General features: G+C 39.8%; 1 protein-coding gene across 1 annotated transcript in view; it reads left to right on the forward strand.

Annotated features, from left to right (window-relative positions):
* MAGI2 (membrane associated guanylate kinase, WW and PDZ domain containing 2) overlaps positions 1 to 17,310 on the forward strand; it is a 1,549,501-nt gene that overhangs the window by 1,002,150 nt on the left and 530,041 nt on the right. The window contains exon 6 of the mRNA XM_075558486.1: positions 1,130 to 1,209. Coding sequence (XP_075414601.1) covers positions 1,130 to 1,209 — 80 coding nt within the window. The remainder of the gene's footprint in view (positions 1 to 1,129; positions 1,210 to 17,310) is intronic.

Consider the following 17,310-nt stretch of genomic DNA (forward strand, 5'->3'; position numbering starts at 1 on the left):
TGCACTGGATTCTCAACGGTTGCATTTTGGGAAACAGATCACCAGATCTCTCTTCCAAGGTGCCTCTTGGTGGACTCAAATCTCCTACATTTTGGTTAGCAGCTGGATCCACTGTTTGCATCACCCAGGGACTCTACCTTCCCAAAGCCCCTCAAAATATCACACCCTAGATAATTAGGTAGCTGAGGTCACTTGAGACAAGCGTGCAAAGCGAATGGTTTATCTCCTACTAGCAATTAATTAGTCATTGCGTGGTTCTCAATTATGATGCGCAGAAGAATCACCCAGACTGTCTGCAAGTGGCGGAGATTCTGGTTTGTGATTTCTCTGAGGACCTGGAAGCTCCATTGTTCATAAATCCATCCGTTGATTTCAGTGCAGGGGGCTCGGCACAGGGTCCCCTAAGAAACACTGTTCTAGGAGCACCTCTCCTTCGCTTTTTAAATTTCTGGCCAAAGACTTTTCAGAACCATTTCTCTCCCCCATGAAAAGGCCATTTACCCTAGAAGCTCCTTTCCAGAAATAGTAGAGTGCCAATACGTCTGCTTTCTACCTCCTAGCTGGATGGACAGTGTTCCAATGGGAGGTAGCTAACTGTGAGCTAATGAAATGACCATGAATCACTTTTTAAGGAACATGTAGGAACCCCAAGAACATGTTGTGATTTGCATCACTTTCGTACTGCCTCTGCCGACTCTGTAGTTAGAGCAACAAAACAACTGTTTGTGGAACGGGCAGGTCTAAAATCAAAAGAATTCGTTTGCAAAACTCAGGAAACAGCACCAGAGCCTGTGGACTGTGCTCTTCCAAGTGGAGAATCCTGTGTTTGTAATAAATTCCTTTTGCTCTGGATGAGTTCTGCATTTTCAATGAGGTGAACTTGGCAACATTCTAGTTGATTTTAATAAAACTAGCTGCTTTGAGGACAGGGAGCGGAGGTTGCCAAATTTACAGCTGCCGCGCACAATCACTCTTACACCTCCTTCAGGGCTACTTAGAACCAGTAAGCAAATGAAGTGTATTGATTGCAATTTTGTTGGACTAATCCCCTCACCTTTTTTTTTTCTTAAGGAATAAACTTGATTCCTTGTAGTATGTGTCTGTTCAGAGTGATCTCTTCTCTTTTCAGCCATAACACAAAGACAACATCATGGCTGGATCCACGACTTGCGAAAAAGGCTAAACCTCCAGAAGAGTGCCAGGAAAACGGTAGGTGGTCGGGTCTGCGTGGTGTTTTCGCACCGTGCCGGGCAAATGTCTGTGTTCCTTAGAAGAGGGTCTCGCCGACGGACGCAATAATCGAGTTTGAACTATTTTAAAGAGAAAATATTTAGAGCTGAGGAGAAAGAGACAATTAACTCGGCATTTCTGCAGTGCCATGTGGTTTTGCTTTTTCTAAGGAAACGGTGCTGAATCGCACCTCTCGGTCATCTCGCTTGTTTCTGCCTGACTCCTGGCCTGACTTTCTCCCACCTCCTAAGGATTTTTTGTTTGCACGCTGTCTCTCGGGGGACTCTGGTCGTTTCATTGAGGTTGGATATGTTGTCTGGAGAAACAGCATTGGGGGACTAGGAATAATACGTGGTTTTCTGTTAAAAGACACAGCGTTCTGTCATTTCTTCAGGAATCGGTGATGTAAACATACTTACCCTATGCACACCCATGTATTATATATGAATGTGTTTATTAAGGGATATTATATTTCAATCAAATACCTGTTTACATGAATGTCCTTCATTACCCTCAGGGTCTGCCAGTTCCTAATGTAAGAACAGTGATTTGCTTAAGTGCAAACAACTCCTTCGACACATGTAAATAACTTTCTAAACCAGTTTTGAAGATGATATGAATCTTGTTTTCAAATGAACAAATTAGTGGGTGGAAATCTGTTCTTGATGATACTTTTAATTATTAAAAACATCTACTTTGGTGTTAAAGAGATACTTATCATTTAACTAGAATGATAACTTTGCTTTTGAAAATCATCTAATTCTAAAAGTCATTTCATTTTAATAAAAGTTGTGGTTTTTTTCAGGTACCGTTCAGGTCATTGTGTGTGTCTATGTGACTGTTTACAGGCTCAGTATCCTGCTAGTACTACAAAGTCAAATTTACCTGAGAGAATACATCTTTACATTCATATTGCAATCATAAAAGTCTAGCTGTGCTTATCCATAGCTGTTGCTAATTTTATATTCTTCTTCTATTCTGTGTAATAGTACACCTGTAAGTACATGAATCACATAAGTTTTTATATGATCTAGACTTCTAAGCACAAGCAGACTACGTTTCACTGACACCAATAAGCCATGTTACAAATGGTGATAGATTATAAATTAAAATGACCTGAAATCTTTCATCTGAGAGTTATAATTTACTTGTGCCACAGATGTAAAACCTTAGTAAATCCTAATTAAGATGAATTGAAGGATTTGCAGGTCTGTGACATATTGAACTGCCCAGCTGTCATATTCCTTTGCATTGTTCATCCCATTATAAAAAGCCGTTAAAGTCAAAATTTAAAAACCTGGGGCAGATGTAGGCATACCATATTAGATAATTATAACATTTCAGTGTTATGAGTTTTTCTCACAGCTGCACTTGTCAGTCTTCTCAGGGTAATAGATGAGTGAAGTATGACGTCAGTGCCTGTGAGCCACATGTCATGAGAAGCAAGCCCTGTGGTACACGCTCGTATAGTTCATAATGTTGTGCAGCTAGCTCATCAGTTATGAGTTGCATTTCCTAAAAGATGAATAAACCCCAGGATTTATTCTGTATTTCACTGGAATGCTTTGCAGTGGAAACGAACATCCAGTCCATTAGCATGTCCTTACTTTGGTCATGGATTTTCAGTTATTTTTGCCTAAAAATGTCTTTAAGTACTAATATTTATTTTTATGTTTTTTTCTAGATAACATAGATTGAAATTGCTTATTTAAATATTGAATTTTGATGGATTGGTTTTGAGTCTACCAAATAAGCTAGACTTCTTTATATGCATCGTACTTCAATATAGACCAAAGTTAGTGATGTGATTTACAAAATTATTTTTGAATGCTATGTGTGTAAAATTACACTAAAAACATCTAGAAGACGCAGCTGATGGTATCTTTCTCCATCAAAGATCCACGCTTCCTCTTCTAAGCAGACGGAAGGGAAGTGAATTGTCTTCAGTCAGGGCCTGAGCCAATTGTGAACTTCAGTTCTTGCTCTGGTTGGCCTTTTACCTGCTCTGTAGACCTTCAGTCACCTGAGCTCTCGGCTCAAAATCTAATGCTGGTCGGTAGGTGTTTTCTGCAAAGGGCTGTAGAGTAAATGTTTTAGACTCTTTGGGTCCTCGGGTACAACTGATAGTATTTAAATAAGCAACTATTTATTGTTATGCAAAAGTAGCCACTAGCATTATAGAAGTAAGTGGATGTTCTGGTAAAGCTTTATTTGTAAACATTGAAACTTTAATATGCATTTTCACAAAACAAAATCTTCTTGTATTGATTTTTCTCATAACCATTTAAAAGTATAAAGACTTCTTATCTCACAGACTACGCAAAAATAGGGGTGGGCTGGCTTTGCGACCACAGGGTAAGGTCTAACCTAGCGTGTTCACCTCGAGCTCTCCTTGACTGGTTTGAAACACCAATATTTATATTAGTATGGTAAGACTGCTGAAAATCTGCCATGCTGAACATCTGGGTGGCTCACCACCACCCCCACCACCCTGGTAGCTTAGCTTTTTGCCTCTAGATCCTGTCACTTCAGAATTTGATATACGTACGTAGTCTGGGAATAATTGGTCATGTGTTTAAGATCTCTCGTGCCTGTATTTTGCCACTCTATCACTCAAGACTGATCTATCTCTAGTGGTTTCTCTGCTCCCAGCAGTGGCCTTCTTCCAAGTCCCATTTGGACCCTTTGCATCCTCACAGAGCCCGTAAGCAACAAGATTAGCTGCAAATGGGGACCCTCCCTGCTCCAGGATACTCCTCTCCCAAATCTTAGACCTTCTATGCTTTGTTGATTCAGGGACTCTCTGATTCAGTTAAGCTGTTGCTCTCTTTTGCATTTCTTCGAGATTTTGTTTCTGTTCTTAAAGAAGTGATGTGTTTACTGTCAACTCCTCACCCTATTCTACCTGAAAGCAGAAATGTTGGGATATGAGTTGTAGACCTACACATTTTATACTCTACTGAAGTTCTTTATTAATATTATAGTTTGCATTTTAACTCAAGTTGAATGTCAATGCCATCATTTAGGTTTGCAGTCATATACACATGTATGTGTGTATGAATCTATTATGCATATATGTATATTTGTGTGTATGTAGATATAGATTTATAAATATAATCATTTTCAAATCAATTTATATAAGTTAATTTCTTTGTCAACTATTAGAAGAAGAAGCTTTTAGATGGAAAGAGGTATCAACTGATTTAAATTACTCAGAAATGAGAGAAAAAAAATCTAGCCAGTGGTTTCTTACTGATGATGGGGGGAAGAGCAGGAGAGTGACTTTGTATAAATTCATGCTTAAAAAGCTCATGTGTTCAAGCATACATCCTTTGCCTCACAATTGTCAGAAACACTGAAGCTGTCTTGCTCCGTGCCTTCGTTACAGATTTGAGCATTTGGGGAGCCTTAGCTCTAGTCCACATGGCAGAAAAAAATCTCCACCTATACCTGCATTTGAAGATTCGTGTTTGGGGGGTGTTGTTGAGCAAACCAATAGTCTTTTACAAAACACCATAAGAAAGGCCGTTAACTGTTCAATATTTGCATGTGAAACTGGTTGCACAGTACAAAGCACTGTCGAATGTATCCCCAACCCTCCTAGTCAGTGTCAAAGAATGTCTCCTGAGCTATTTCAAATCACAAACATTTCTGGAGGGACACACTCTAACAAGGATCACAGAGTTAGACATAATTTCAAGTGCTTCCAAGCCATTCTTTTAAAGTTGAAGTGCAAATAAATTCAAAACCACAGTATTGAATTCAGGAGACAAAAATAATGTAGGTTTTTTATTTAATCAGGAACAGAGTTCCAAACCTAAATTTATGGAATTTGGTCAAGATGTTCCACTTCTAGGAACTCAGGTTGTCTGACCTGTAGAATGGGAATTCTGCTTTCCCCATACACGTGCAATTTCCAATGCACGCAGTCCTGGAATGGCAGCCTCTCATGCTCTGCAGAATCATCATTCCTTCCGTCAGGCAGGTCACTGAGTCAAGCAATCAGCCAAGACAAGGGGAAATTTCAGAGAAGCTGCCCTATCTTAACAGTTTTGAATTACCCCAAGATGTCCTGGAGAGATGGAAATGAATAAATCTTACAGGCTAAAATTATCCCTCTAGCTAATGCTAGCCTGATATTAATTGATTGGGGTTTTCCTCCCTCTATTTTTTTAATTAACTGTAAATCTTCAAGAAGTTGTCATTAAAGCTCCACAGGGAAAGAGGGACCAGACTTCAACCCAGTGCCGCAAGGTGTGAATGCAACATTCCAGCGTGGAGTAGGGAACCAGTGGAGAGGCCTGGGAGGCTGGCCCCAGCACCAAAAATTAAGTGGATTCCTACCCCTCCCCCAGAAGAGTTTGTTTCAAAGGAGGACATTGAATCTGCAGCTCCGGGAGAGGGACATATCGGATCAGAGCACACGGGAGCAGATGAAGGGGGAGGAGGAGAGAGTGGAGCACAGCCTGGCCTACCTGGCCATGAGGATGATGTTCCTGAGTAGAGCAGCCAGTCCACAGAGAGGACAACATGGCTGGCCCCACCATGAGACATGATGCCCCTCAGTGACCAAAGGCGCTATAGGGGACAACACCAGAGACACAGTGTGGGAATTGCACCTGACCTGATCCCACCACACCGAGGCAAAGCACTGGGGGAGTGCAGCGGAACAGCAAGGGAATGGAGTGGCAAGGTCCCCAGGGAATGCTGAAAGTGGACTTTGGGGCCAGGGCGGGGTGCCCCAACAGACTGGACTGGAAAACGCTCCTAAAGGCCAACAAAAGATCCTTGAACTAAAAAAAAAAGGCTGTTAGAACTGGGGTGCTTCTTTTCATAGTTTTTATGAGATTGAGATTTCACATGTTAATACCATGGGGGGTGGGGGGGTATTCACTCCTTTACCTGCATGAGAACTCTACCTCAAGTGGCATTAGCTACTACTTTGAATTACTAGTTAACCTATCTATTAAATGAAAAATATGTAAAAAATGTATGTGAAGAGATAAAGCATAAGCCAAATGGTAATATTTGCTAAAGGCATTGTTTGAAGAAAAGGACACTGTCTGCATAGCAGAAGACACCGATTAATCTCAGGCTGTCTCTTAACTGCATTTTATAGCACTGACATAAAAGATGCATAATTTATTTCATAATTCAAAGTCTATTTCTATACTGCAAAATATATTTATCCTTAAGAAGGATTTGAGTCTGTTTTCTTATTAAATTTGTATTGATAAAATTTGTGATACAAATTTTTCACCAAGGTTAAATATGAACAAATAAACTTCAACTAAGTATTTCTTTTATAATCTGATAAACTTTCTCAGATTATATTTGTAAATGACCTTGATATTTGTCCACTATGAAAAACTCCTAAAAACCAACCACACAATTACTAAAACTTTTTAATTTAAAAGTTTCACATTTCTATTGAGCATCTGTCTCCATGTTGTGAAAAAACAAATTTAAATGTTATTTTGTTTCTAATTTTCTATTTTATAAAAAATTAGGAGCTGTCAAATATCTCTAAAACCCAAAGCAAAAGCAAACCTGTTGCTATTGAGTCAATTTTCAAGTTACTCTGCAGGATAAGGCAGGGTAGAAATGTTCTGTAGGGTTACTCGACCTGTCACCTTTACAAAGGCAGACTGCGACCTCCATCTCACAGGGAGCAGCTGGTGAGTTTGAACTGCCAACCCTTTGATTAGCAGCCACACACTTAACCGCTGTGCTACTGGGGCTCCTTTGTAAGTGACCAACAGTAAGCGAACCTTGGGATCACTGAAAAAATATGATGGCTGTTTCTCTAGTCCAGAAATAATTTAAATCAGTTGGCACGCCTTAAATCTCTATTTTACTTCCTTTTATAGTTGGCTGAGGAATTAAGTACATTTTGTGTACTTATAGTAAGAGATCTGAACATTACATGTACCTACACACATGGACACATGAATATGCACACACATACATAACGGAATATACATACACGCACATATATGTATATGTACGCCTACATAATCACATGCAGTTCAGTCTCTGCAAATTCCATGTGCAATTTTAAAATTCTGTCCTCTCTCTTTCTCCTTGGCCTTTGAGATACCGCTGCGAATGTTACATCATTGGTTATTGTTTTGCAGGTCTCTGACGCTCTGCTCATTCTTGGTTTCTCTGGTTGCTCACTGTTGGTCATGTTGGGTGAACTCTATCTGTTCTCATTCATTCATTGCCTTCATCTTGGTCATCTCAGTCCTGCTGTTGCACAAATATTTCATTTCTATTACTGTACTCCACCAGTCGACTTTCTTTGTGGTTCTTTTTTGATAACGTCTATCTTCTTTTCCAATGAATTTACACACACACCCCTTTTTTTGTTTGTTTCAAAATAATTCATAATTGCGTGTTAAGGCATTTTTACAATGATTGTTTTAACATCCTTGTCGGATCACACCAACATTAGATTTATCATAGTATTGCAGTTAAATAATTGTGTTTTCTCACCTAATGTGTGATTTTCCAGGTTTGGAATATCAAGAATTATCCTGAAGATCTTGGACGTTTGTGTGTGTGTGTGTGTGTGTGTGTGTGTGTGTGATGAGTTATCTCTGTTTAGGTTCATATGTGAGCTCTAGCCTATTTTGTGGACTTTACATTCAGAGTAGAGAGAATATCTCTGCTGGCCTGTGTTCTTGCTCACTCGGTCCAGTAGATGTCTGCCCACCTGAAACCGGGCCAAACACCACAGCGCAGTGTGCTGCTGCTGCTGCTGCTGTGTCTTTTGCCTCTGAAGGGCTCCGCTGACACTGTCCTGTGGTCCGCGTCTGCCTCTGGGTGCGGTTCGTTCCGGTGCAGCTTCCCTTTTCTGAGTCCTTTGGCCAGAGAGAGCAGGCTCTTATTTGTTTACTTCCTTATTCACTGGCTTGCAAGCTCCTAATTGTTTTCTGCTTTGGGTTGAAGGCCTATCTGGAGTATTTGGGAAATTATATATATATATTTAATCTCCTGAGGAACTCACTTTGTTGCTATTCCTCAAATTTTGATGTTTCTAGACAACCAACCTTTTTTGTTGCACCTCAACTTCTGTCAGATGATGGCTATGGAATTCCGCTGGGAGAGTGACAGGGCTTTCTACTCCTGTAAAGAGGAACAATTTCACAAGCCCATGGAGGCAATTCCTAGAAAGTCTCTCTGAGTCAGAATCAACTGAATGGCAGTGAGTGTGGTTGAGTGACTGAATTCCAGGGTATTTAGTTGGACTTAGAAAGGAACAGGAAGAGGTGAGTTGATACCATCTTGTTAGGAACCAGATAGCTAAATATGACTTTTGATCATATATGACATTACTTTATAGTTTAGGAGTATTTTTTCATGAGTTAATTTTGGTCTGTCTACCAGAAGACATTCAGAAAAGTATTGTTAAATGTCTATTCATGTCGTCTCTCTGTGAAGTAGGCCGACATTTTATCTCTCATTTTTCAAATATTTGATACTAAAATCCAAAGGGCCCCTAAACTTTGCTTAATAAGTGTAAGTATGAATCAATCTTGAATCTGGGACATTCAAGTGTAAGAAAGTTATAATTGTTCTGTATATAGTATAGCACCAGACCCTACTTTAGCTACTTACCTTAAAGCCTAAAAATATTAGAGGAGACCGGTTTGAAAACATATAAGTTTTCATCTAAACCCTGTTACATTTGAAAGAAATAAAGAGGAATTTTCTTTTCATAGAGTATCCCTAAGTCCCCTTGATATAGCATATCTGTAAGTAGACAAATCAGGTAATTTGATGATCAAAGTATTTTAAGTGGGATGTGCTATATGTTATAAAACTAGCAGTGACTTTAATTCTCTGACATTTTTAAGTAACTGTTGATTTATAGTCTCTGTTCCTCAGAATTTTTTAAATGAGTGTGCATTTGTTGACTTCCGTGACATCACAATTTCTAAAAATGTTCCTCACCGTCCAAATCCTGTTGGGACAGTCTCTCTATGAGCTGAATCAGGTCTCTGCCGGTCACACTGCCAGGTATAGAACCGAGTGCCCCTTGGTGCTTCGATCCGCTCACCAATGAGGAAAGCAAATCAGAAGGGCAGAACTCTGATCTGAATAATGCAGACAAGTTCTGCAGACATGGGAAACCAGATCCTGAGCATCAGTCCAAGGCTGAATAATTGAACTTGAACTATAGCCTATAGTAAAAAAACAGGGGCTTAATTTTACTTGCTGAGGTGAAATGATCTAACTCCACCCTCAGGACTCAGTACCCCATCCCTAATTTTAAGTATTCCAAATACTATGCATCGCAAAGCAGTACTTTCCAAAGCTGATGGCGATAAAAAAGCAACCTGGTTTCCACTAGCGGTTTCCACTCGCTAGGATGAAAAACGAGTACCTGTGATATAATCCCATACTTGACTGCAGCCTAGACGCCTGGCTGGTTGACAAGGACATTCAGCTAGTCAGTCAGAGTTGGAAACCCACATCTTCAAGGAACTGTAGTCCCCAAATTCCATGATCGTATATGCGTGGGGTGGGGGCTTTCTTGTACTAAAACTGTTGCCTTCCTACAAACAGGGGCAAACATTAGGACTTGGTTTCCTGATGACATTAGAACAGAAATACTTCAAGCAGGCAGTTTTAAAGGAAGGAAATCTAGTTTCTCACAATTCCTTAGACTCGATGTCTTAATTCTGGGTGTGGTTCTAGAGGGAAGTCCTGTGGAGTTCCATTTCTGGTAGCCAGCAGTCCTGGAGTTCTTAGGTTATAAAGTCACCACCCCATTGTCATCCAAATGCATCTGGCCCCTCTGTCTGAACATAGGCCTCCATGCAGCACATGCTCAGAAGAGTAGGTTTAGAATCCACCCCACATACACTGATAGGACCTCAATTAGGTTAATTACCATGGCCGGCTCAAAGGACAAACCAATCTGCCTTGCAAGTCTTACAGGCAGTGTTCCTTAGAAGAAGCAAGGATGACAAGACTTCTTGCCTACTTTGGACCTGTTTTCCAGAGAGGCTAGTCCCTGGAGAAGGACATCACGGCTAGTAAATTGGAGGGGCAGTGAAGAAGAGGAAGACCCTCAACAAGATGGACTGAAACTGTGGCTACAACCATAGGGTCAAACCGAAGAGCCATGAGAAAGATGGCAGCGCCTCAGACAATGTTTTATTCTGTTGTGCACAGGCAGGGGCGCTACGGGCCCGATCCCAGTCTATGGCACAGACGATGATAGTGGCCGCCGTTACCTTCTGTTTCCGTGTAGAGCAAGTCTCCCTGAGATGAGACGAGACTCCATCCACAGAATAAGGATTAGGATCCCAGTACATAGTTTACATAGTCTGAAGGGAAACACATTTCTATCAAAAACTCATTATTTTTATTTTAATATTAAAACTATGTAAGAAATCTGAATAGATTTAGAACCACTATTTCCAAGAAGGACTTCAAATCAGCTATACAAAATTAATGTGACATTTCTTGGTTATCATTTCCCCTGCATCTCATACTAGCAAGTGTATCAGCTTGGTTATCACATTACTCTCAGTTTTTGACCCATTAAACTAAATCTTGACATACCGTTGGTTTCCCAATACTTGTTTTCGGTAAAAATATTTAATCATTCTCACATTATTTCTTCAGTTTACTTTAATATATGCCCTTTCTCTTTGTTCTCACCCTTGTTTATTTAATCCAAGCCCACCTTTCAGTGCTGTCTACCCATTCTTTAGTGTTGTATGGCTACCCGGAGTGGTCTTTTCTCTGTGACTGCAATACTTAGTTCCAACATGCCATCATGAACTCATCTTAAAGTACCTTGTGCACCTGCAAACAAAGCAAGTTCATCCATTAATCCATAAGACAAATAACGATTTGGCTCCACTCTGTAGCATGAAGCTATGAGCCATGGACAAAGCAAATAAACGCAAGACCTGACCCTGGTCTTCAAGCAGTATAGGTGAGGAGATCACCTCGCTACGCTAGTGAGGCAAGTTTAATGATGGTTTGAGGAAGCATCCACCATATGAGTGCCTAAGAAAAAGATAAGAAACACTAGTCCCAGGGGCTTACTATTTGGAAGTGCAGCTGACTGACATGGAAGCCTGGAAGGATATCCAATCCCAAAGTAATGACCAATGATGTACATGAGTGGAGAAGGTTGCACGGGACAGTAGATTAAAGTCCTGTGTGTTTTGTCTGGTGACATCCATATGTGTATTCACTGGCTATGTTTCGAAAAAGGTATTTGCAAGGAATATTTCACTGATCTTGCGAGTTTATATCACGTGAAATCCAGTAGCGTTTCTGTCACCAAGTCTATACTTCCCAACTTCTAATCCTTCTCCTGTGTCTCCAATTTTTGCATTCCAATCCCCAGTAAATACCAACACATTGTGATCACATGTTTGGTCAATTTCAGACTTCAGAAATTGGCAAGAATACGTTTCTTCACCATTGGCCATGTGGACATTTGAATAATAGCTGTATTGATCCATCTTCCTTGCATAAGCTTACGGTGACTGTCTTTTCACAGACAGAATTGTGTTTCAGGGTACATGTCACGTTTTGTTTTGTTGTTGTTTGGACGATGAATTAGGTGCCCTTCTTCTTCCACTTGCCATTTCAGTACAGGAGACCATGTTATTGTCCAACTTGAAGCGGAGGATGCCCGTCCCTTTGAGCCCAGGCACAGCTAGGACCTCAGCCTCTAACCATTCTAGGTCATTTTCATGACCTCCACTTTTCCTTGATCCGTACTTTATAGCTTTGATGTGCAGATTACTCACGGATGTTTTCAACTTTTTCTTCTCATTTTCAGTCACAATGCAGCAAAATAAGATCCTAAAAGCTCTATTGGTTCCACATCATTACGACCTGGTGTACTTTTAAGAGGCAACTGGCTCTCGAGACAGCCTCTGTGCTTGAGTGCTTTCCACCCACGAGGCTTCTCTTCACGCACGCGGTTGGACTGTGTTCCACTGTTCTTCACATGTTTTTTCACAAGATATCATTTTTGAATGTAGATTTCCAGGTCCTGCTTCCTAGTCCCTCTTAGGATGAATCGCCATGGAAACCGATCCACACCAGTCATGTCGTTCCTAGTGTCTCAGCCATTCATGAATCCCAGCAGCCAACAGATTCACAAACAAGTGGAGGGGGTTCGTTTTATTATGCGATTCATCTTTTGGTAAATTTAAATTGCTCCACCCCCCCCCAGCACCCGCACTCCTACTCCAATCATGACCTTTCCTTCTGTTTCTTTAATAAAATTGTTCTTTCGATTACTCAACCATTTATTCTAACATTTTCTCTTCTAATCTTCGGTCTGTACTTTTCTCCATGAAATATTGCATGGAAGACAATATTTCATATATTTTATGAAAGTCATTCTCTTTAAAATGTCTTTTTGCAAACAGATCATCTCTTCCACTGCTCACAGTAATCTCCAACCCAGCTATTCGTTCAGCCCTGGCTTTCTGTAGTCAACACAAATCCAGGATTTGTGTCCTTATGTTCAAGATTCTCTGTGATTTCTTGTCTCAGTCGCTTTGGCTGCTTTTTGTTGGAATCCTGCCAGCTGTTACCATTGTTTTATTTATTCTGCTCTGATTACTAAGAACTCTGTTACCATTTAAAAAATCTTAGACTCTGATAAAAATCTTTTAAAATATTTTTTCAGGCTAAAGTTCTAAAAAAAAATCATGATTCAACCTAGTATACTGAGAGCATATGGATTTAACTCCCATAAGCTTAAGAAGCTCTTCGTCTATTTATGATCTAAGAAAGTCATAGGCGACCATATAAATTGAAGTGCCATGAGTCTCTTTGACGTCACAGTAATTTTACTTTACAACAGAAATGTCAGCTCCCCAGTGGTTTAGGTGAATTTCCTACCAGAGCGCCAGAATCTTCTTCCTTGAGTTCAGTCAATTATGTTGGTATGAACACATACCGTATTCAATAAACCTTATATAGCTACACTATGTTTTCTGGAAAAAACATGTTACATTTATGTATTCTCATTAAATGGGAAGTTTATAATTACCTCTACAAGCATAAGATTGTAGGCGTCATTAACATTTCTATAGGTTAAACTTTCTCAAGTTCTATTTGTCCACTTGCCATTCAGATTCCACTGAGAACATTGCTTATTTTGTCCATTGAATCTGACCCCACGCAAATGGAAGCATGGTTGAGAGTTGTGTAAAACGCATGTATCATGCTCTGTGAAATGAGTGTGATTGTCCTCTTAACTTTATCAAGTTGGGTTTGATAAACCTTAATCACCATTGATATTTAGTTTCTTTTGAATCCTAGTACCTTGAGCTATATTATTTTATTAGCACTTTTTCCACCATAGTTTTGAAAGTTCCTTTCCATCCAGTCTGAACTTGGTTTTGCTGGTCTTTGGGGGAGCACAACTTAATGATAATCCTTTCTCCCCAAACTATGTATCGACACTAAGATTCCATTTCATTACTTTTACATAATTTCCCATTTGGGGTACCCACCAGCTGCCTGATACCATCAAGATAAGAGGTTCCATTACAAAATGTATAGGCCGACAACCCCAAACAGCTTGTAAATAAATAAATAAATGCTAGTAGACTTTAAAAAGTTCATGGGAAGAAAAATATTATCTTTTCATTCAATTTTTCATGAATGTTTGAAGTTCGCTTATATCTGTGGTAGTTTGCGTCTGTTAACTTATCATCACAGTGTATGGCATCGTTCTGAGAGAGCCCTTGTAGACTGTCTACTGCAAAGCATAGACGTTGATGTGTCTGTCGCGGTAATGTAGGATGGATTACCTGATGGGTGCCATTATTCTTCCCTGCTGGCGTAACATGTATATTTGCCCCCTTTCTTCCTCCCCTCTGCGATCTTCAATTTAATCAGCTTCTGAGTTAGATTTATTAGAAAGTTGATTTCAAGTAAGGAGAGCTGAAAATTTATTATTTTGTTATCCTCAAAAGTAAATCATTACATCCATGTTACATTACATTAAGAAATACCTGTACTAAATGTGATTGTGTGGGTGCGCATGTGTGTTACATCATTGGGCACAGGAAAGAAGTATGGCAATGTAAATAAAGTTCTTTTAATGAGGAATAATTTCTTTTAGAAAAATTGATTTTGTGCTTAGTTTTAAAGCACTGGAGAAGTGAGTGGGGTGGGGGGGCTTGCTGTACATAGGAAAGCCTAAGGAAAGCTGTGGAAAGGAGAGAGCAAGTAGATTTCTCTGCCGGAAACTAAGACTGAGGCAAGTGTAGGCAGATGTTAAGTCTCAAAGGAGTTGAGCATAGTGAAATAATATATAGAAATGTTATAAAGTTAATAGAAGTAAATCCTTGTATCCCATTTAAAAATTGTCTTTGTCTGCAAGACAAAAGAAGCTTACAAGTGAGTTAAGCAATGGGACCAGATGGTGCAAGTCCAAAGATGCTTAAATGAGAGGCATTAGAAGTTCTATAATCCTGTACTGTTGTTAATTTTGTGGGTTTGGGTTGTTTAAAAAATACTTCTTTTCTAATGCATTTTCACAGGTGTTGAATGTTATCTTGATGAGCATTCCATCAAACAGAAAAAAACGAATACTCATATTTAAGAAAAGAAATTAAGACCTAAAGAGGTAGAATACTTACTGAAATGAATTGCTGGTAGAGCTGTGATAATCATTTCTCTCTGTGAGTCCTCATCCATGGCCCTTTCCGAAACTACCCTGCCATTCAGCATGAACAAGGACAAGGAATAAACCAAAAATTCAAACTAAGCTCACTACCATCAAGTCCATTCCAACTCATACCAGGATTAACCAACAAGCTGCTCTCTGTTCCTAGACAATGCTAAACATCTGCACGTACCACTGTCACTCTCTATAAGCAGAGACCGAACACAAGAACATCGACATCTGTTTAGGATGATGCACGAGCACTGTTGCACATCTTGGTAATTCATGCTCACAAGAACGCCTGAGCACGCTCCCAACATTCCACTGGGTTTATAACATGCCATTAAGTAGAATGGTATTGCATTTACCATTTGCTGCTGTCACTCGGTGCACATGGTACCTGCCGTTCTTAGAAATAGAGTAGTCCCTTAAGAATTGTAAAAGCTGTCTTAAACTTATTAAATGCTTAGCTTGCTTCAAGGGCTATATGCAGTCATTCCTAGAAAAGTTTTCTTTTTATTAAAAAAGAGGTGCTCATTGACTCCTTTAGTGTCCGGAGGCACATAGATGGTGGTGTGGTAGATCTAATAAATATTGTAGACTGCTCCTAGATTATATATGCTTTGATGGCTATATTTGTCATCCCTTGAAAGTTGTGGCCTGCTTATTCAGAGGATGTTTTAATGCTGTATACAGTATGTGTTTATTCATTTGAGTTTATAGACATAAATCTAGCAAAGACATGACAGGTCATTTTTAACTAAGTATGAGGTAGCAGTGTTAGGATTTAATGTAGATTTTACACAAGAGTAAATTTATATAAAAGCAAAAATGGTGATATAGCACTGACAGGAGTTCGATTTAATGTCAACTTGATGGTACCTGCGTCAGGGTGGAGTAGAGTCCAACCTGTCAATCAGATGGTAGCTGGCTGATGCCCTCTTAGCAATGTGGCCTTTTCTATGAGAGACAGTAAGAACTTCTCTCTTTGCCTCTTGATCCTCCTGCTTGCTGGCACTCTGGGTCTGCCTCTGGAGGCAGCCCTCTGGGCGCCTTTGCCCCTATGAGCTGTTGGTACCCTGCCAGGCTTCCAAAAGGCTTGAATCCATGTGACTCTGCGTCCACCAGCCCTGTGATGCTCCTGAATCCTACTCCACCTTTCTGTGTCATTGGCCTTCTGTGTCATTGGCCTTCGACTGTAGAGTCTGAAGTAGCATCAGAGTAGCGTCAGACCCACTGGGCGGAGATGCCTTCTTGATATAAAATGACTTTTTGATATGGAGCCCTTTCTTATAAATACTGGAGTGTCACTGGTTGTTCTCCAGACAACTCAGGCGAATACAAATTCAAAAGAATAAAGAAGCATCTTCGAGCTTAGCTCATGTAGTAAACATGGCATCAGAGAGAGGAAGCTCAACCTAGGACAGGGTATAAGAGTGTGGCTTCCTTGTTCAGTCAAATGTGTGAATTTGGACAATTTACTGAACTTCTTGGCTGCCTCAGTTTCCTCATTTATAAATAAAGATTAAAAATAGAACTTCCTTGCAAGATTCTTGTGTTGAATGAGTTATATACTGGAAGTGCTCAGAACGGTGCCTGACACATGATAAATGCTCTATAAGTAATTGCTCGGAATATTATAAAGCAAACTATATAATTTTTCTTTTAACAGTTCTTCTCGAGTTTTAAGATGGAAGAAAATATCTTAGACATTTCCTTGGAAATATGTCATCATAAATATATCCAGAGCTTATTCCAATCCATTTCTGTTCTCGACTCCATCATTACTTTTATGTTATAATTTTAACATCAATAGCTACTGCTTACTGAGTGCTTGGTGTGTGCCAAGAGAGTTACATCTATTAACTCATTTAACCCCAAGATAGCCTGCTGAGACACATACTGCCCTTATATATTGAGAAGAGAACTTGTGATCAACTGAGTCTTCTAATTCTTTACCTGAAACACTTTTTAAAATGGAAAAGCTTGAAAATAAAATCTAGGCAGCTGTAGTTTATTCGCTTCCATATTTTCTCCCACCCCCTACTCCATTTTAATTGTTTTGATAATAGCACTAAAATAGCACAATAGGCTTCCTTTTACAGAAGCGTGGCCATATGCATTCTCTGCCATGGAGTAAAGCTGGCCCTCTCATTCACCTTGTCTTTTCATAATGTAGTTTTGATGTGATATAATCAGCACGGCTGGTCATTTTGGCATGAGATAATCAAGAAATGCAATATACTAGTAGATCTTCTGTTCTGAGACAAAATAGGTGTGGTCTTGTGAAGCACTTTGGGTCAGCCACTGAAACTTACTGCTGCTACCAACAGAGAATCTTAACCACGTGTTCCTCCAGTGTCCATTAGGATGTTTGCAAAGACAAACTAGCCAGCTTACTCTGAGGA

This window comes from Tenrec ecaudatus, chromosome 9 (assembly GCF_050624435.1).
Source record: "Tenrec ecaudatus isolate mTenEca1 chromosome 9, mTenEca1.hap1, whole genome shotgun sequence".
NCBI classification, from domain to species: domain Eukaryota; kingdom Metazoa; phylum Chordata; class Mammalia; order Afrosoricida; family Tenrecidae; genus Tenrec; species Tenrec ecaudatus.